The sequence below is a fragment of the Fringilla coelebs genome, assembly GCF_963513975.1.
Source record: "Fringilla coelebs genome assembly, chromosome: 4".
Classification (NCBI taxonomy): domain Eukaryota; kingdom Metazoa; phylum Chordata; class Aves; order Passeriformes; family Fringillidae; genus Fringilla; species Fringilla coelebs.
In genome coordinates, this window is record NC_140032.1 from 40,948,328 (window position 1) to 40,970,430 (window position 22,103).

Consider the following 22,103-nt stretch of genomic DNA (forward strand, 5'->3'; position numbering starts at 1 on the left):
CTACTTTGGGCAAAAAACTTACAAGTGTGTGCTCGCTGTGACCATAGGAAGGGAAAGACAAAAGGATCATTTTCCTTCTTTTCATCAAGGAGTCTTTAGGAAGTACTACAGTGCTCCCTAAATTCTGGAGCACAGTGCAGCAGCAACTGTGCAAAGCCAACTAAAATTATTTACATATATCAGCACAGAAGCATCTCTTACAGTACTAATATCTCCAATAAATTTTGAAACAACCTGCAGAGCTTTTCTTTATAGTCCAAGCGACATTTACTCAAAACTGTAATATCTAACACTAAATTTCATTAGCCTTCCACCTTATTTTTTTTTAATTGCCTAATTTTTACAAACACCCACAACTACATTATAAGATAAGCAAAACAACAAGGCCCCAAATGGAGCCCATTATAACCAAGGCTGCTTTGGAGCAAGGTGAGTTTGTCAATTGAAACACCATGTTATTCTGCTTAAAATGCTGACATTCATGTGTGACTTTCAGAAATTCATCCATTTGTGTCTGTACAGGTGTGCACAGAGAGTTTAAATCATCCCTTATGGTCCTGCCTTACATCAACAGCATGCTAAAAACACAACCCATGTAAAAACTTACATATTCTACTGACACCATGAAATGTTTCAGTGGTGTTTATTTAGGAAGAGATTTTTACATCACAGATTGCTAAGCTGCAGAAAAATAAGCAGTACAGAAATCAGGTTGAAATACCAAGACCAGTAACTGGAGCCCCTTTTGCATACACAACCAAGTGACATTCATCTTTATTCTCCCATCTACCAGAAGTTAACTGCTGGAGCAGTGTGTGCATTTCCATGGTCAAGGTGTGTGCATTTACCTGAACTACTTCATTAGATCACCTTGCAATGACCAGATCACTTGAGAGCCAAACCAACTGCTCACTTACAACAGCCCTAAAATGGTAGTAGCTGTTTGCTGTAACACATGGTGCAAGAGATTTGGAAAGTTACTTTCCTAAAAGTGGTAGACATTTTAGTCATTACTACACTGTGTTATCTCTGGATGCTTAAAATAAATGAATAAAATCCCAGTTGGAACACTGAACGTCCACTTAAAAAAAAAAACTTCTAAAAATAATTATACTCTAACTCAGTAATTCCTAAATTTAGTTTTCCCTGGGTACCATCATCACAGAAGGAATACTAATGTACAATACTAATGGAAGTTGCAGGTGTAGGAGTGACATTTACTTGCCTAAACAACCTCTTCCTTCAACAGGAAATAAGTAGATAACTAGATTCTCTATATCCTACTGCTGACATGCACGCCACTGTTTGGGAAACACCACTTGAGTAATCATTTATTTAGGAAAAGCAGCTGTATTTTTCAGGGACCTTGAAAATATCTGCTAAATGGAAATTTCTAAAAATTCTTTGCCCTGAAATGCAAGAAGTCTCTAATCTTCTCACAAGACACAAAAAACACCACCCCAAGAACAAAATTTAAAATAAACAAAAACAACAACAAACAACCAACAAAACCCCTAAAACACTCCAACAACAACAATATTATCAACTGTCGAGAACCTACTGATTTGAAAATGAGCAAGACTGAACAGGACAGAAATTCCCAGAGTCAGACCACAGAAAATATTTGCAGAAGTAATACACCAACAGGCAAGGAGAGGTATACCTAAATACAGGCTTCCACAGTTATTAAAAGAAACTAACACTGTTCTCATTTTAGTTTGGTTTTCAGTCTGCTCCTACAGCTGTGAACAACTTCAGTTTTAAAACAAAATATGAGTCTTCTCTGCTGCTTTAAGAAAAAAAAAAAAATCCAGTGAACAACCATTTCCAGACACAGTTAATTATTTAAGTAGTACATTCTACTAAGGCACCAAAATTCATAAATTCATGCATTTTCCTTTTCCTCCTGGTTCCTTAAAAGTGAGGACAACAGAAAAAAAGGAATAATCTACATTATTTATGTGTATTTCAAAAGAAAAAATCCCTCTATAGTTTGCTACTTATTCAAAGGTCAAAAAACCTAGCTGAAAATCCACTGGTCAAGCAGGATTTTCAGCAGGTCAAGACTGAAAAGGCAAGTGAGACACATCCAAGTTTAACATCTGACTCTTTCCTGAGCAACTTAGCAGAGAAAAGAGCTACTGCCTGCCAAGAATTTGGAAAATACAGGTTCCTCTTCCTCCTAGCTTATCAGAAATACATTAAGATTTAGAGGTCAAGCTGTACCTTGATTGGTGAAACAGCACAGGCAAAGAGTGCTTGTTTTGAAGAGCCTTTATTTAGCTCCCTACATGTAAGGAAAAAAACCTTATATGTAAAAAAAAAAAAAAAAAAAAAAAAAAAAAAAAAACCAACAAACCAAAGAAACCCCAAAAGCAAACAAAAGCAACCCAAAACCAAACCAAAAAACCCCACACACAAACCAACAAATTAACAACAAAAAACAAATCAATCCAACAAACAAACAAAAAACCCCACCAAAAAACTCCTGAACAAATGAAGAGCACAAAGAACTTACTTGGACTAAAATGAGAACGGGTCTGATGGTTCAGCAAACCTAGGATATAGCTAACTAAGAAATAATTCCTAAAATTCAGTTTAAATTTCACAAAGTCTAGAATGATTTTTTTTCTTTTTTTTTTTACAACCACGACCAAACACATTCAGGTACAATGTCCTTAATCACCCCATTTTCAAGCCATCAATCCCACTACCAATAGCAGATGTATGGCCCAGTTCTGCACCCAGGTTCTCTTTTCCAGGCTTCCCCATCCTCTGTCAAATCACCCTGCATTAGACCTTCCTGACATTCATGCAACCCCTCCAGCGTTTGGCAGGCTGGCAGGCACACAGCAGCAGATAGGCATTAAGGAAACAATGCCATGGATGGAGGCCTAAGAGCACAGCCCAGCTCCCATTCTTCTGGCTCTGCAGGAAGAACAGCAGCAGGGAACAGAACGAGCCTATTTTTAACAATAAAACAAGCCAACACCAGCACACACACAAAGGGAGACCCGCAAAATAGAACAACGTCATTGTTATGAAATCATTCTTCGGAGGGGGAATAAAAGAAGAAAGCTTTAAAGCTTTAAACCAGTTCTTCTGACTTGCAAGGTCACAGTTTGGAGTGAAGCTATAAACTAATGAACCCTACCTAGTGTGTTGGTCCAAAGCACACAGCACCTATGCTGGCAAGGCTGCAGTCAGATAAAAGCAGGCAGTATTTATAGGCTGAGGGAAAGAAATCCCAGGCTGGGGTGTTTGACCATGGGGTTACTGTCTGGGTTTGCAGCATGGCTCCTGCCTGTCCCTATGTCTCTGAAGATCAGGTAACTGCAGTTAGCAAGAGGGTGCATTACTGTCACCAAATGCTGGCATAGGGTCACCAGCCAGGCCTGGGACAGTTGAAATAAAGAATCTACAGGTAGAGAGCTACAAGGGCTACATGGAGCTACATTTTATGGCATTTGTTAGCTTATTAACAGATCCTAAATGCACATATAATGTAATATTTTGCCCTTCTCCACATTCTAACTCACAAGCCTGCTTTTCCTCTATTTTGAAAAGCAGCTGGTTCTTGATCCATGCTGAGAAGCTGGAACTGAACAAGAAGGCTGGTGTTAAACCAGTTTGCATATTCCCAGTCCAAAGGAGAATTGCCATCTCCATCTGCATCTAAGAGCTGGAAGTGCCATGGAGGTATGCATACATTTGAGTGTAGAGAGTCACAACTGTTTTCACATTCAAAGCAAAATCTTTTTGACATTTTGTCAAATGGTTCAGAGCTTTCTGCTGTTTACAGAAGTCACTAAACAAATTCAGAAGACAAGTAAGGACAAATCAGAAAACCCATTTGAATTAAAGGAAGGGCAGTCACACTCAACACAGCACAAAGGACAGGAATTATTGAAATTGTAGCAGATCAAATTATTTTATGCCTTTTTAAGGTATTCCAGAGAGGGTTTGGAAGGAACATCATATTACTGGAGACATCAACCTGACTGCCTATAACTCAGGACTTGGGAAATGCTAGAAAACTACTCCGTCCAAGCTGGGAGGTTTAGCAAGCTACTTCCCATTTAGGAAAATCCTCTTTCATTTTTCATGAAAAGGGAGCAAAACATGCCAGGATTCTGTGTTCCAACATCTGCAATGGAGACCAGTGATTGCAAAAGGACCTAAGGCCTTATTTTTAGCTTTTTCAGCAGCTTAAGGTTTAGGCCAAGTATAGAATGCCAGGTTAGCTGAACACCATGAACCAACTGGTTCATGGCAGCAAGCTTCATATTTGCAGTGAGAGCAACACAAAAAGACAAATATAGCCTTTTGTCCAAAGGACCAACATTCTTGCTAATGGAATTGATAGAATGCTGCAGTCTAGTGACCAAGTCCAGCACCACAAGAGTAAATCACAAACAACACACACACAGAATTTCCTATGCTCCAGTTACTTCACCAAATGTTGTGAACCTCCATCTTTCACAAGTGACAAAGCAAATCAAATAAATTTAGGCAATAGCTGATCTCCATCCCTACATCTCAGACTTATTAGGGACCAAGCAGCAGCACTGCTCGTGTCAGGTGCTATTATAATGTAAAGCTATTTACCTTCAACATCACCCACATAACAGCAATGCAATCTCTTGTCCTTCGTCTGTCCTTCTAGTACCCTCATACAGAACAGGGGGATTGGAAGGAATGATAAACACTCCAATAAATTTTAGCTTCTGGGCCCAGGATAAGCTTTCACAAGTAACCCACTGAGCAGAGACCCCTTCTGCACAGTTTATTCTTCTCCTGGTTCTCAGCTGAATCATCACCATCTCAAAATGAACAGCAAAAAGACTACTGGCAAGCTGACAAAATTGGAATAACCACCAACTACCCAATTCTGGGATGCCATGCGAGTGCCAGTGACATTTCTGTAACAGACTGATGGATTAAGCATGCAGAGCTTAGAATCCTAAAAACTCTGCAGAACTGCTGGAGTCATGCCACACTTGTCTTGCACTACAGCTACCACATTCTTAAATACAATATTGGCAATAAAGTGTGGTGGGTACAAAATTCTTTGGTCAAGGGTAAATCTCAAGACATTCATATTTCATGTTTCTCAAATCCTTAATATTAACCATACTTCTCAAACACTGGTTCAGTATTACACTCACTTTCAGAAGTCCTGAAATACCCTATCAAGTGGTGTTTTTTTCCTGTTTCTCATAGTATTACTTCTATTAACTTCAAATTTTAGAAAGAGCTACCAAGTATCCATCATACAGTAATAGTACATTAAAGAATTAATAGTCTGGTCACATATCTACTGTTGCAAATAAAGTATCAAAAATAAAAATCAGATTTTAATAAAATAAACCTAAAATTCTGTAAATCTTGTCTTTATTTCAGTCAAGCAAAAATCACACTACTCAATAAGGGATTAATAAAATTAGTTTAGTTTTTCAAACATCAAGGATGCTGTTAAGGGCCAATTTGTAGCAATTTAAAGCCTGGAATACAACAAGGAATAAAAAATATGCAAGACAATTGAAGAAAAACAAACTTCAAATAAGCTTTAAAAAAATTATATTTTAAAGTTTCCAGCACCATCATCATGACCCCAGAGTGCTGATGGTCTGAACATAGCCTAAATGTTTATGCAATTCTCATTTAGAATTTAGAAATCACAGTCCCTAATGCTCACATTCTTAAATCATTCCTGCTATCTCTTGTATTTTATTGATTTTGCAGACAACCTTTAAAGTTATCAAGTACAGAAGTATTTTGCAGATAAGCTTCAGTTCACATTAACAGCAGAATACAGAACATGAGACATCTCCCCTCGCTTTTGCTGCTGGAGTAGTACCAGCAGCAGTCACGACTGCAGAAAAAAGCAGCACAACTCACAGCATTTTCTAATCCTCTTATAAGCTACATGTTTCTTTCCATATCACTGAGATCCCCTGCCTTAGATAATTAAAAATTAAATTTCCCAAAAAATCCAACTTACTTCCTCTCACTGGAATATTTTTACAGTTTTGTTCTCTAAACTGTTGAGTTTACATCACTTGAAAATGAAGTACCAGCATTAAGTATCACTGATTAAAACCCTTGAGCCAGTATTCAGCAAGGGACTGCAATTATTTTGCAGGTGGAATAATGAACTTGAGATACTCAGGCACAGGATTTCCTTGGTTTTCTCAGTGCTTGCTTCTAGCTACAATGAACTTCATGCTACTCATTGTGCGTATTGTGAATTCCATATTTAACTCATTTTTCACTTAGGCTACTTCACACAACATAATATCTCTGCTTTTTAGAGTTTCTCTTCTTCCTATGCCTTTATTAACTCATAGAATCAGGAACAAGTCAAGGGATTTTTTACTTCTTTTGATGTTTGGGATTTTTGGTTGCTTGGATAGCTTTTGGTTTTTTATAATTGTTGGGTACCAGCAGCTCTCTATTGCAGCTAGATTTTCAGCACATCTGATCATCAGGCAGGAGTGCCAACAACTCAGTAATAATAAATAGCTTTAGTGTCTCAGTCTCAAAATAGCATTTTGGAAGAAGCTGACTTTTTCTTTCAGGTTCACATCTGCATTGTGACTATAAATGCCACATTCCAGTATGCACATCAAAAACATCACTCTACAAACACTCCAACAGCACCACTACATTTGGCCACTTTAGAATATAAACCAGAGCCATAATACTGAATATGTTATGAGGCTGGAAACTCTCTTACTTCATAAACTTGGTAAAAAATGTCCTGCTGTGCAATATTCTCAATCAACTACCCACATTGACCTGAAAAAAATTTAGCTGCTTCATTACATATACATGGGAGCCTTTCTGGTATGGTTTTGAGGGTTTGTTGGTTTTTGGTTTTTTTTTTCCTCTTCTCTCACTTGGCAATATGCTGTGCAATCCCCAGACATTGAAACCATAACAGAAAGATAGCAGGACATCTTCTATGTGCCAATGATGCTCTCATTGCCATCTCTACAGGTCACTAAATGCATTCACAGCCAACCCTTTGAAATGACCCAAATTTTGCCATTTATAAGCTTTTGGGGAAATCTGCAGTTAAACGCTGTCCTGCAGAACAGGAATTTAGCCAGAGCCTACCACAGATCTCTGGTAGGATGCCAGGCAAGTCAATTAAAATCAACCTTTTGTATGATTATCAGGCTGTGAGTGCCTGAAGTGGGCCAATATAGAAAACTCAAGCAACAAAACCCATCCTTTGAACGCTTATTTAGACCTTTAGACCTTCCTGTGCTGTGGAATGACCATCTTAAGCTCTCAAAATTCTGCCCTTACGTTTTGCCAAAGATTTGCTTCAGCAGACCTTACTGAAAAATGAAGATAATGCCGCCCCCACAATACCTTAATTATTTGCCTGAGCACTGTAGTCACAAGTATCTTGAAAAGCCACAGAAGAGAATAATAGTTATGCTTTTCTCTTCTGAGTTAGACTTGAATAGTACACCATAAACACAACCTGGCCTTTTGAGCTATGAAGCTAGCCCAAAACATCAAGCTGCTCATTACAGAGCTATCCACCTTGAGATAAATCTTGCAGAAGATACACGGTCATGCAATTAAAGACTCTATCATAATGCACTTATAAAGAGGTGAAACACTATTTCTAATCACATGAAAAATCCACACCCCCTTTATTGGCCTCCAGAGAGGAATTTTTTTTTTTAAATACTCAAATGAAAAGGAAAGGAATAATCAGAAGAGGCCAAACCAGAAATCTGGTTTCAATAAGGGCTAAAAATGAAGGTACCTAATAACAAAAGATGATAATCTGAATCAAGTCCCAGAGCAATGTAATTCATCAAGATGAACAAAATCATAACCATCAGCAGCTGCAGCAGCTAACAGGTCACTACCACCTAGACAGAGCTTTTTCATACATCTATTTTTTGTTCCAGATACATATATAGAAATCAGCTTAGCAACTGTAGCCATCTGATCACAGCACCACAACTCTTTTCCACAACTTAGTACTGCAGTGTGATGCTCACGCAAAGGACAAATATCTACATCACACTACATTTATTATATGAGTCAAGGAAAAATACTGATCTCTTCTAGTAAGAAAATGATTTCTAGAATCGTTCTAGATTTCTTAGGAAAGCATGCCAACAGGCACCTTTAATACACATCAAACTAAAATAACCATATTTGAACAATCCCCATTCAAGACTTTCCCTCAAAATATCACTCATTTCCTTCTCTTTCCTGGGAGGGAAGGGACTCCTGGCACATGGCCACAAATCTTTGTGAATTAAAATATGGCAAGAACAACCCAAAAATTTGACTTACTGCTTCCAATACTTTTTTGTAATTCAAGACAGGTTGAGCACACCAAAGATGGCAGCACCCATGATCACTAAAGAAGTGTCACTGTGCCAGCAGCAAAACTTGTCCTTTTTTAGCAGACTTTATTTCAATTACACCTGAAGTAAAATGATACTTTCTTACAGGTTGTCCATACGACACTCCAATGCATTGTGCAATTCATGAGCTGTTAATCAGTACACAGTCATATAAGAGCTATGCATCTCAAGTCCCATTTTTACAAGTCACTCTACCTGTCAATTTTTTCATTTTGTTGTTTTTAGTTGACCTTAAGTAAAGTTCCTACAAAAAACAGATACAAAGGAAAAAGAGAAATGAGGTCAAAAGCTAACATCTTACAAGGCCCAAGCCTACAATGGGAGCCTTCATACACTAGACCTTCATTTGATTTTTTCTACTTAATATACCAGGTGTAAGATGCAATGTGCAAAGCTTTTCAAGAGATTGGTTGAACATCCACAAAACAATATTTTTTGCAACACCATTCATCTTCCTAAAATTTAAGATTACAAAAATTATAATGAAAGCCCAATGTAACTGGTTGAGAGGACTCCTAGAATCAGCAAGGACACAGCCAAACATAATGAACCTACTGAAGATGTCCCATCCCTGGAAGTGTTCAGGGCCAGGCTGGATGGGGCTTTGAGCAACCTGGTCTAGTAGAAGATGTCACTGTCCATGCCAGAGGGGTTGGAAGAAGATGGTCTTTAAGGACTCTTCCAACCCAAACTATTCTAAGATTCCTTTAATTTCACAAAATGTGGTAAAGTACATCAAATAAAAGAATGAAGCAGGAGTATTTTTGCAACATTTCTCTGCCATCTTTCACCCACAGGATAATTTTACTCCCTGTTAAACAGACGACAGTAGTTGTGTATCAAGGAACATCACTTTCAGATATGTGCTTGTAGCACTGATTCAAACTCCTCCAATTCATGAAATATGAGGCATGTGAGACCAATACACTTGATTGATGCTGCTGACTTTATTTTTTATATTAAAAAAACTTAGGAAGCACAAGAGCATTTTTTTACTCTTCCTCTCTCCATTTTCACCATGATTAACACAATGGCCAGTTTGCACACCATTTTCACAGAACAATAGATTTAAACCACATCCCTCATTCCCTAACTAAACTAGTGTGAAATTAAGATTTAACAGCATTAAGTAAAATTAATTCACAGAAATTTGTGAAACCTTGCACAGGAGATTTTTGCATTCAGTTCCAGATTGGAACTGAATTTTGCATTCAGTTCCAACAAATCAAGCTGTGAGACTCTGGGTGGGGATGTCACAGAAGTAATTAAGCCTCTCTCCTTGAAATAAGTTCAAGTCGGATATCAATAAAATATTTAGAATTCTGGGAACATACTAACATGAAAATAACTCATTACCAGAAATTATTAATTCAAGAAGTTTTCCCTCTTAGGCAAAGTAAGATAAAGTCTTGTGCCTCGGAACTCCAAGCTTCCCTTCCCTCTCTACGAAAAATTTACATCTTTCAGTCTTACCTTCCAAGGAAAATAATGTCTACCTGGTGAACAGGCATGAAAAGTTTCATTGTTAAAGCAGTGTTTTTTGCTGAGCTAGTCTGCATCCTAACAGTTTAGTTTTAAAGTTATATATGTCTTTAAACGATATCTTTTTTCATGCAAAATCTGCAACTGCATGTCAGACAGTATGATTTCTCTCTCTTGCATATATGGGGACATTTGTAAAGCAACACTTTGACCTTTTTCCTTTTACTATTCCTACATTTTAGTCCAGTCTCCATTTTGGAGAGTGAAATTCATCTGTGTGATTTAAATACCTCAAAGTTATACAATTAGAATATGACAGAGTTTGTAATGTAGAGTTTCTAAAAAGCTAATTTACTTTTTTCCTTTATCTATAAGCACTTATTTAATATCAGTTAAATTTGTTGTGCTACCAGAGTAAATCTAGAACTTTTCATTAACATTCTTTGGAGAGGAGAAAGAGCAGGAAAACATATGCAATACATATGCAGCTTTTTTATTTTATTCCTATTTGCAAATTCAAAGTATCCTATTCTATTTCAGCTTCTTCAGTGCTTGAGTTTCAGGAGGAAAGAAGGTGGGTTATGTTTGGGTTTTTTTTAGATTAAGTTCTAAATATTTCATGAACACCAAAAGGCTTGGTTACACGAACTCCCTTATACTTAGAATGTAATTAACAAGGGAAAGGAACAAAACAGTCTACAATAAGAAACTGTGATATGTTGCTACATGTGTAAGAAAAATTCACTGGACACATTCTAAAACATTTCTAGATTACTTTCTGTATTTCTACACAACAAACACTGAATTCTTGCAAAAAAAAAATGTTCTTCCTTCAAAAAGTTCCTGCTATCACTTCTTCCCACTATTTACGATTCTTTAACTGTATCTGCTGAACATACTGTTCACATTCCCATGTACATTCTGAGACACAGCAGTCACAGAACACACATTTATAAATATCTTCCCAAGAAACAAATTTTAAGATTGAAAACTATATTGAACCATATAAAATCTAGCACGAAGGTTTAAACATTTAGCTGAGCAATAAGGTTCTATACTTTTTTATAGAACTTACACAACCTTTTTGTCATGTAAAACCTAAATTTCTAATTCCTGACACCTGAGGCCTTGTTAAATAATGTTTGCTCTTCTGCTTATGAATGCATTTTTCCCAAACAATAAACACAGGCAGCCTATGGGATTAAAGCATGACAAAGGTGTAGCTGACTCATGGGATCAATTAGAAAGCATCAGTACTTATGCCTTTTGTTCATTCCATGTTTTACCAACAGTTCCTGCATTTCAGCATAAGTGTATCACAGATGTTCAACGCCATGCTACAAGGCAAAACTACACTAGTACCACACACCAGACAGAATAAATCTATTCTTATCATCACCTACAATTATATCACTTGTTATACAGCTTACATATTGCTTTAAAGTTTTAACAAATGCATAATGATTTTTAACTGAATGCTCAAAGCTTCCTGGCAAACCAAAGCACGTCAGCATTTTTTCAGTTAATATTTAACATTCAAAAAGCACCTAGAGAGTTGCCTTTTTTAAGCTAAAAACAATTTCAAATACAGCCACCGACATTAATGCCACCTCAGGTGCAGCTTTCCCTCCAAAGGCGCTATGAAATCCACGAGCAGCAAAGGCAGTGTGCAGGACGACAAGCAGCTTCAATCTCCATGCAGTTTGCCCGTGACAGGTTATTGATAGAACAAACAGAATTTGCAATACTTACTGAGTGCTTCTCCTGCTGGCCCATAACTCCATGGTTAGCTGGGATTGCAAGTGGTTTCATAATGAAGAAACATAAGCTGAACTGAATTTACACATCATGTACCAATTTCTTATGGATGGCAAGTCACCCTCTACAGCATTAAATTAAAAAGAGGCGGAGGGGGTGAAGCCAAGCTGGAGCTGGAAGTGTCACTAGTGGTAAGCTCAAAACCCCCCTCGCACTTGTAGTGCAGAGCAGCAATCCGAATGACGGCGTCCGTCTCCATTTTTGCAACACTGAAAGTCGAAGCGTGTCAGGACGTAGGGAGCCTGATGAAACCCTACATATCCAGCATCCATTCAAGGGAACAAAACCATTCCCTGAGCCTGAGGAATGGGAAAGGGGGGGGAAGGACGAAAAAAAAAGCTAAAATGGCTGACTGCACAGAGACTCCCTCCAAAAGGCTTAATACAGTATTATATTGGTCAGGGCGCAGGAACCAGCCTCCAGCACTCAGCCAAGCATTGTTAATACTCCTGTTTCATTTGCAATCACACACTGACAAACGCTGCCTCCCCCCTCCCGCCACCACCACCCTGCACTCCCCCAAAATCAGGGCAGCGCACACGAAGAGGGACCTCCTCCCCTGGCTGCTAATGATGCTGACAGAGTAGTGACCAGTGATCTCTGTTCCACTCAGCTAACCAAGTTTGCACAATTAATCTCAGCAGCGTGACATTGATGGGCATTTAATTTTATGATGCCTGTTCCTCACAATCGAGACAAGCACTTCTACCGCCCAAAGAGTCAGCAACAAAAATACAACAGTTACACACACAAAAACCCAGAGAATCATGAGTCTGAATGCAATACGCCAATATAATTACGTTATTGTGCTTACTTTGGAAGACCATGGCTGCAGGCAGTTGGCATAGCAACGCACAAGGAAAGCCATTTCCTGGGTAGAAAGAATGCTTCCTTTTCTAAATAAAAAATTCCTCTTAGGATACAAACGGCATTGCTGCTTCCTGCAGAAAGCAAAGACACTGAAGTCTGTCTCTTAACCTGCACACAGGCACACACTCAATGCAGTTCGAGTGATGTAAGTGGATTTCTCTCTCTCTCTCTCTCCTCTCCCTCCCTCTCCCTTTATCCACCGAAATATTCCAGTCAAATGGAAGACACATTCCTAGAGGCTCGCCCCCTCTGATACTTAACTGTTTCACTCATTAAGGTAGAGATGGACAATGCAGATAAAACAGCAAGCTCCTGCCTGCGTCTGGTATCAGCCTCGGAAGATCAAGGCATCCCCAGAGGGGAGGGATCCGTTCCTTCGCTGCTGGCTCCTAAGAATATCACTGAAGTCAGGGTGGGAGTGAGGACCCACGTTTACCTCGCCAAATCCTGAACTGAACACGACTTTTCAAGAAGATAATGCTAAAGCAGAGACATCACCTCCCTTCCCCCCCCCCCACACACACACCCAAAAGAGAGCTGCAGCAGAGCTGTAAACATTTTTATCACGTATTTACAAACAGTGCACTTGATGAGCTGCTCAGATTTTCAGCAGCTTCGCCCTTTCACAGGCCAGAGACATCCACCCACAGGGTGTGGGAGGTACATGTCCAGACACCTCTAACATACCATTTCAAGCCTTGCTGAATGGAGCTGCTGCTTCTCCTTGCACACTGAATACACAAATTCTAATAAAAACACACAGGTATACGGGCTGTGGAAGAGACTGACATTAATATGGCATTTCTAATTCTCCCCTCAGAATGTAATTGTATCTTAAACTCAGAAATGTCCCCAGTCACTCCCATTTACACTACACCCCTTCTCACGCTGTATTGGTAAAGCCATGCTGCAGAGGAGCTGAAATGCAACAGGGATGTGCTCAAGCAATAAATTGTCAGCCCCGCACAATGCACCTCTGAAGTGCCACAGGTGAGTGCCACACTTGACACAGGAGTGACCAAGCCAGGCACATGACACACTTCCATTAGGCTTCAACTTTAGTACAGTTCTCTGTAACATCTTCACAACACATTCTTTAAAATCAGAGACCATCTGGCTTTACAATAACTTCAAAGTATTTTTTTTCCCCAACAAGGACATTAGAAAAAAAGACTTAACAGTTGTTACAGAGGCAAAATACACAGGAAAAAAACTGGATACTACCGAATGCTATGTCATACAATCTGCAGCTGCCTTCCCCCAAATTAACATCTACACTGATAATAAGCTTAGTTTGTTACACAGTGATTTCATTCACTCCTGGCAATGATTGCTACCAAATGAGGCTATAAAAATTAGTGGAAATGAATTCTAGTAATGGAGGAGAAGATCCTGGAATAATCCAGTCTATTTTTTGCACAATTCTTCAATGGACACAGTTTCATCTACAACATCTTTTAAATTGAATGCATTTACATTTATGTGAGTTGAATGACTCTTATGCCCTTGGTCTTCAATATAGTGTAAAAGATAAGTTATTCTTTAAATTATTCAATTATAACAATTAGTTTAGAATTTTGAAAGTCTTTGTCATGTGCCAATGCAACTAACAGATGAATTTAAAACATTAAATTGTGGTTAAGCCTTGTAAAATAGTTTAATGCTGAGCGCAATCAATTTTCTGATGAAGTGCTGAAGAGAAGTAGCAGAAGTTATGAATTCTAGGAAGCAAAGGCAAACCCTCTCTAGTACAAAATTTAAAAATACTACTTGTTGACAAAGCAATTAAAACCCTCTTCAGTCTGATTGGGTGGCCTTGTGGTTAACACCATGAGCAGAATTTGAGTATTTTATGCTCATGTCAAGAAAAAAAATGAAGTTCTGCCAAAACAGAAACATCTCCCCAGTGCAGGAAGGCAGTACACAACTTTCTGAACTCTGTCACACACACAGCTATCAACAAGCATCCTCTCTACATCACTTGATATTTCCAGCTAAAATCCAGCATAGGTTTCTGTGCCATAAGCCTTCATGAGTAACATGAAAACATTATTAAACCCATCAAAATAGCAGTGAAACACAAAACTTTCATATAACATTGCCATGAAACACTTTCTTACTACTTATGTTGGTCACTACTATACACCTCTACTCATCTGTTAGTAAATTAAGCCAGTACTTTGTCCATGAATGTAAAAATTTTTATTAATCTAATGAAGTTTAATTGATGCTTACATGCATCAGATTGACAAAAACTTTGTGGTTTCCAAAATAGAAAAATAAGCCTCAAAATGTGAAAAGTGACATTTATGAAATTAGGTGAAGACTACACCACTCAGACAATTTGTGAGTCAAAACAGTTTTAAGAATAAATGGTCGATTGCATTTCCCTACTCCTTCCTCCTCAACTGCCACCATTTCCAGGTATGGTGGGATTGTACATACTGTCCATTTTCAGTTCAGAAAATACTTTCATGTCATTTATTCTAAAAAATAAAGTAGAAGTCCAGTGAATTGTTATAGCTTACAGTGAAAAATGATTGGAATTTAAATCAGTGCAAAACACAAGAATGATATCTTGTGGGAAGTTTCTATCATAAATAAGCACAAGTACAGCACATGCACAACCTGCAACTTTCTGTTCATGGGTTTTTCAAAACCCATGTAAGAACTCCTTGCTTAGACTTAAAAGTTGGGGGGGGCAGTGGGGGGAGGGCAAGACAGTTTTGCAAATGTTTTTAGGCTATTAAAGGGAAATGTTAATGAACCTGACATGCAATAATTCAATAATTGCACATGATGAGCTATCCCTGGTTGCTTTCAAAGTACTGTATTTGTTAAAATCTAGCGTCCCTTTATGAGTCACAGAAAAGAACATTAAAAAGCCTTTTCAAAAGAAACTACAAGTGTATGGACTTGCTAGGACCACCCCATAGGATTAAGGATTCACAAGCAAAACTGAATTCTAGGTAGAAATTGGTAGAGATCTCAGCAGCATGTATTATCTGACTGAACACCACCTCACGTGGATATCATTCTCCTACGCAGTGCCAACAATGCCTGGAGTATTAAACCTTTTTAGGTTAATGACAAATGCTGCAACAACAGATTACCTCAATTCCTCATTTTCAAGCATTTTCCTGAACTCACAACTATTTACAGAAGCACTTAAATTTTTATACAGATTACATACACAGAGACTATTCTTTTCCTGAAGTACCTCAAAATCAGAAATTAATCAGCACATTTTCCCCTTCCCTTCAAACATAATGCAAAGTACCATTTCCTTCATGTTCAAATACCTAGTCAAAAACCAACAGAACATTCTAAGGTCACTGAATTTACTGCCACTGCATGACTCCAGTAGCTAGAAAAAACATTCACAGTGAAGGGACAATTACACAGACACTACACAGCTGTGTAGGTGGAATAACAGACAGCTAAATTGAAGAGTGCAAAAATGGAGTACATAATTTTAAGGAAAATAAGGCAGACCTATCTTCTTTTTCTCCCATCCTCCTCACTTGGAAAGAAGTTTAAAACTTAAATTTAAGCTCAGGGCTATTGGACACAAAACTGCTAAAGCTCCCAGGAGCATGCTTCTGAATTTTATAATGCTGGTGTTCTCTGCCTCCCACTAACCTCACCAGAGAGATTACTACGTGACAATCTGTTGCTCCCATCAGATTTAAAAACACCAACTGAAACCACCAAAAACCCAGAACAATAATTCACTCAAAATGCTACAATACACTTACACGTCCCATACAATACATAAATCTTATTCTAAAGTATTCAGACAAATTTACTGCCAACAATTTAAATCTCTGGACGTATGACCTGATTTCATGCAAGCAAACTCCTTTTTATCAGCATAAAGCAGACATGGGATGGTCTAGGCATACCTATCCCTATTAGTATTTTCTCAAGAACTTTGAGAACTTTAAGTAAAAGTGTTGAATAAAAGACAATTGCCAAATATGTTCTCCAAGGTACTAAACTACCACTTTGGTCAAAACACACAGATAAAATAACAGTATCCACCACTTATTTTTTTTTTAATTCCTAAGGCTGTGGCACTGCCGTCACTGTAAGGATGTCCACTGCACAACTGGTGACACCAAAGCAAGACTTACAATGGACTGGTGTGTGCTGTTGTGATAACACATTGACTGATGTTACAGACCATTTGAACAAATGCCCTTCTGTTGAACTGCTGCTGCAGATGAATCTACAATCCAGATCTTTAAAATAATGAAAAGCCCAGAGCAGTCAGGCTGGTGCCTCAGCTGGGTGGATGTGCCAATCTTCCCTCTGACAGCAGACTCATTTGTCACCTTCTGTGCACAATACAGCAAAGTTTTTATTTGCATACTGTCCATCTTAAAATGGGAGCAACTTATAGGATTCATCTAAAATACTTGCCATCAAATCCTCTTATGTTCAACAACTATGTTAGAACAGATACAAAGAAAACCTGTGTATGGTCACTCATCCAAAATGTGACAAGATGTCCTATTTCCAGAATCTGTCAAAAATCATATATTACATACATATATATTATATGCATGTTTGTGAAGTCACTTTATGTGATGTTTAAATGATTTACCTGTTATTTTCACCCGAAAAAGTGCTCATTTTTACACAAGGTTAAAGTTGAATGCATTGCTTTAAAACTATACATTATCATTATTAAAAGTTAAAAATTAGGCATAAAACTTGCAATATTAATCACTTCAGTTGGCAGAATGGTCATTGGCAGATTAGTTTCATTTCTTTAACCGTTTCAGTACTTCAGAAGTGGAAAAAATGCATTATGTCAGGATAGATGGAAGTTTTTCCCAATGTTTACAAAATTTTCTCACGTTGGTGTAATGACTAAATTTAACAATGGCATATTAATTACATTGAAGAAGGTGGGAACATGCTTTCTGTTCTTAAACTGTGGAGAAAAGCATGAAAGCAAAACAGCAGACACACTTTCAAGGTCAAGAATCAGGATGTCAAGCATACAGGAGTAGCAAGTTGTCTCTACCAGATCTAAAGAGCACTTTGACATCAGTACCTGCTGGGGACAAGGTTCACTACTGAGACACAAATCCTCCCCCTGTCTTGGAGGAAAAACAAACAAACAATATCCACAAAAACTCCCACATACCATCGTGTCCATACCAATTTCACATCAGGAATCCAGGGACACAAGTCCTTCACTTAGGAGAGGCAACCCTAAAATTTCACATTCTTTGTTGTGGAACAATGTAGAAAAACTTTAAAGCAGGTGGATGACTGCATAACTCTTCATGTGTATCCTACTGCTTCACTGTTAAAATGCAAAAATAAAACTCAGATATTTTTCTGTGGCTGATCAACTGTCCACATTCTATATTGGTAAGGTCATTAGTAGTTCCATCGAAACCTGTTACCTGAAATACACTGACATATTTGCATTTCAAGGATGATTGTTGTGGCGCAGAACTGAATGTATCTGAGACCAACCAAGGCAGGGGAACAATTATTTAATGTCTCAAAATGAAAATTTAAAGGATTAAAAACAAACAAACTCCAGAATTTGCAGTCTCCTGTAAATGCTAGCTGGTTTTCTGTCGGGTTTTGTTGTTTATTTATTCATTGGGTGAATGCAGCAGTAGTGGAGGGGCAGTAGTTTTGTTCTAAGCTCATACAATATGCTTTTCTGAGGGCAACAAGGCTGGGGAGGGGCTTGGAACACAAGCCCCATGAGGAACAACTGTGGGAGCTGCACTTGTTTACCTTGGAGAAAAGGAGACTCAGAGGTGACCTTATCACTCCCTCCAACTCCCATAAAGGTGGCTGTAATCAGGTGGGGTTGGTCTCTTTCTCCAGGCAGCAACTCACAGAACAAGAGGACACAGTCTCAAGCTAGGCCAAGGGAAATACAGGTTGGATATTAGGAAAAAGTTTTTTACAGAAAGGGTGAAAAAGTACTGGAATTTTCTGCCTGGGGAGGTGGTGGAGTGGCCATACTGTGATGTGTTTAAAAAAAAATGGATGAAGCACTCGGTGCAATGGTTTAGTTGAGATATTAATGGATGGGTTGGACTTGATGATCTTGGAAGTCTCCTCCAACCTAGAGATTCTGTGATTCTGTGTATGTGTGATTCTAACAGTTTCTTACTTAGAAGTTTTAAGGGAGAATCTGAAATTCTGTTCAAGGTGCAGATGTAGACGGGACCAGCAGAAAACCACCGGACTGCCTGTTTATCTTTTTTAATGTGGACTTGGACATCTCCCAGAGCAGCTTACTACTTACCTCTGGTGGTTTGAGGAAGTTTAACTTTGAAAGAGTTGGTTGCTGTTAGAGAGAATTTTCACTCACTCCAGCTCGTTTTTGTCTCCAGTCATAGTCTCATGCCAGGAGACTCCCTGAAGAGCCTACTCCAGGGGTTCCCAATTAAAATCAACACAGAAGAGTTTACTAGTTTAAGTTCATTTTCTTTTGGGAGAGCTCTCTCCTTGTGCCCTTGCATATCCTCTCTTGTGTAATGCACCATGCACTAACATATCTTGAGAGCTTTGTGCCCTGCCTCTAGCAACTGTACAGAAATAATTTATACAGATCTCTTATCAGTAACAAAACCCATGCAATTTCACATGTCCTTTACTTTAAAAATAATTATCAAGCAAAATGAGCTAAATTTGTTTTATAGAGGAAAGAAGTCAAACCACGACATCATATCCTTCAAATAAAGAAAACTTAATATAAAAGTCTAAGAAATGCCTTCCCTTTTCTCTTCCCTAATCAAATAAATCAGGAAGCCAACTACCGTCACTTGATGGATGTCTCATTTTGCAAATGCAACACTACATTTTTCCCCTTGCAATTACAAGATCAGCTACCTAGACACAGAAGTGTTAAATAAAAATAGGTAGAAGTGCACCTGCCAGACTGAGTTTCCTTCATAATTTGGTTCTACACTGTTTTGCATTCCAAGACTGGTGTCAGAATTCTTACTTTTAAAGTGGTCTTTTGTGCACCACAGATCATTTGAAAACTTGAGAACCAGTTAGCTGCAGGCCTTAACATTCACCAAATTAGTGTTCAAGAGTAATACATAATTTAGAAGGAAAAGGAAGGAAAAGTAAAATATTGTACATCATAGGACATGCATACACACACGCATATAAAATAATGAAAAAGTGTGAGAACACAATATGTGTAGGTTTTCTGCCAGGCACATCAACAATACACATAACACCTGCCAGCTGCATGTTAAAACTTTACTGTCTGAAAATTCAAATATAATTAAGGTTAACCACTCAAACCTAAAGCCCAGCTCCCAATACCCATTACACATACAACAGAATACTAACTACTTTAACTAGACCTCACATTTTAAAAAAGGGTTTTTAAAGCAAAAAAAAAAAAAATTAAAAAATTTTTCCATCAGAAAAATACAAGGAATTTTAAAAAGTGCATAAAGAGTATGTCTACCCCATAGGGTGGTGAAGGACAGGGAAAGCATTCACACACAGACCTTGTGGCAAATTCAAGGTAACTACCTTGCTTAACTTAGGACTTGTTAGCTCTCCTGAAAGGAACTGTTACTGAATGAAGGATGCAAGCATGGATAATGGCATTTACACTCAGCAGGATCTAGCCTGGGTCCTGTAATGCACACATCTACCAATAAAGTCGAAAATGGTTTACCCATCACACATTAGACATACTCCAGCACCTCAATGTCCTTTTTGTAGTGAGAGACCCGAAACTTAACAGAAGATTCCAGGAGTGGCCTCACCAGTTCTGAGTACAAGGTGACAATCACTGCTGATCCAGGCTAGAATGCCATCTGCATTCCTGGAACTTGGATCATTACATTTTCCCCATATTCAATTATATACTTTCTTAGTTGCTTAGGATATTTTAACTACTAATTTTTTTAATTTTTTTTAGAGCTTTGAAATTCACTCAGCAAAATGATAATTTGAAACTAGTCAAGTCAAATACAAGGCTTTATTAAAACTACTCAGAAACACCTAATAATACTAATAATTTTATCTTTAAGTCACTATGTCAAGCTCAGGTCACATAACAGTGGCTCAGATGCTTGGGAAAAAAAATGAAGTGACAGCTTCTTTCCATCCTTTAGTGGCAAATAACTGCACTACTATCATCACTCTTGATACTGGCCTGTACAGAAATGCCAGCATTGAAAGGATCTGTATTGGCATTCTACAAATATAACATGACAGATCCCATTTCCCCATATGTACATTATGGACAAACAGTGTTTCTAACTGAACAACCCCATTCTAATGAGGATATCCTTTTACACATGTATATATTTGCTTTTTTAATTTTCCTCAGCTCTAATTACAGAATTACAGAATCTGCTGAGCTAGAAGGGACTTACAAGGATCATCAAATCCAATTGGTAGAAATACAATATTTGTATTTAGTGACATTGTGCTATGATCAATTTAGAAAAGACATGAAAAATCCATTTTTCTGCTGCATGAACAACTTTATGCTTTGATGACATACCTCACATTTGGTTTTACACCCTACATCTCAGAAAAACAATCTTTTATACAATATAAAAGAGCACATCACAAGTCAGTATCAGCAATAAAATCATGCTACTCTGGAAAACCTAGGGTGTTATTAACTGAAGTTTTACATATGTGTGGTCATTGTCATTAATATGTCAAAAAAAACCCTCAGAAATATTACTGACACTTCAGTTGCAGAAAATACTGCATGGCTTCAATGTTTCTCTGAGCTTCCACTTCCAATCACAATTACAAATCCAGTTATGACATCAATGCGAGCCCTTCCAAAGGGAATGGAAGAACAGCAAATCCCAATGGATATAAGAGTTCTGCAGTAAGGATGATGTAATTTATAAAAATAGACAACCTCTGACAGAAGCTGCAAGTTGAGTAAATAACACACTGCATGTCATTAATTTTGCATTAGCTTGCCAGTAGTAATTACTAAAAGGATGATGAACTAACAATTTCACTTTGCTTTGGGTTCTACACAAAATAAAATGATAGCATTGCTCATATATTAATAACAACACAAAACCTAATACATAACTTGAAACAGTAACAATCCCTTACAGCAGGGGTGAAGAAAGGAAGCTGTGAGGCTAAAAGGGTGGTGTTTTGCCAGAACACAGGGATGGGAGTTACTTATTGCCATCATAACATTACCAGTGGATGCTCCCATGAAGAAACATCCAACTTCCATTAAAAAAAAAAAAATGGTTACCATGAGCTGCCCAAATCATCTCAAGCATTTCGCATTTCAGGTAAAATTATCCCACCATTTTTGTAGTGTCTCACTTCCAAATGCACCTAACATGTATAACACAGTCACACTGTTCAGGAATTGATGTTACTGGAATTGTTCAAATATACAGACTATGTCTATCTATTTAGTATTTTCTATTACTTCCCATTATGATGTGCACACCAAGCTCAATTGCAATCATGAGCAGATCATCACCATCATGGAATAATAAAAGCACTTGCTTTTGAATT

General features: G+C 38.0%; 1 protein-coding gene across 9 annotated transcripts in view; it reads right to left on the reverse strand.

Moving 5' to 3' along the window:
* RAPGEF2 (Rap guanine nucleotide exchange factor 2) overlaps positions 1-22,103 on the reverse strand; it is a 183,738-nt gene that overhangs the window by 58,052 nt on the left and 103,583 nt on the right. Inside the window, exon 1 of one of the 9 annotated variants that reach the window (XM_084204641.1) lies at positions 11,640-11,769. The exons of 7 other annotated variants lie outside the window; for them this stretch is intronic. In XM_084204641.1, coding sequence (XP_084060767.1) covers positions 11,640-11,699 — 60 coding nt within the window. In that variant the 5' untranslated portion in view covers positions 11,700-11,769. Of the gene's footprint in view, positions 1-11,639; positions 11,770-22,103 lie in introns of those variants that run through there. One more of the 9 variants, XM_084204642.1, reaches the window with a different exon arrangement.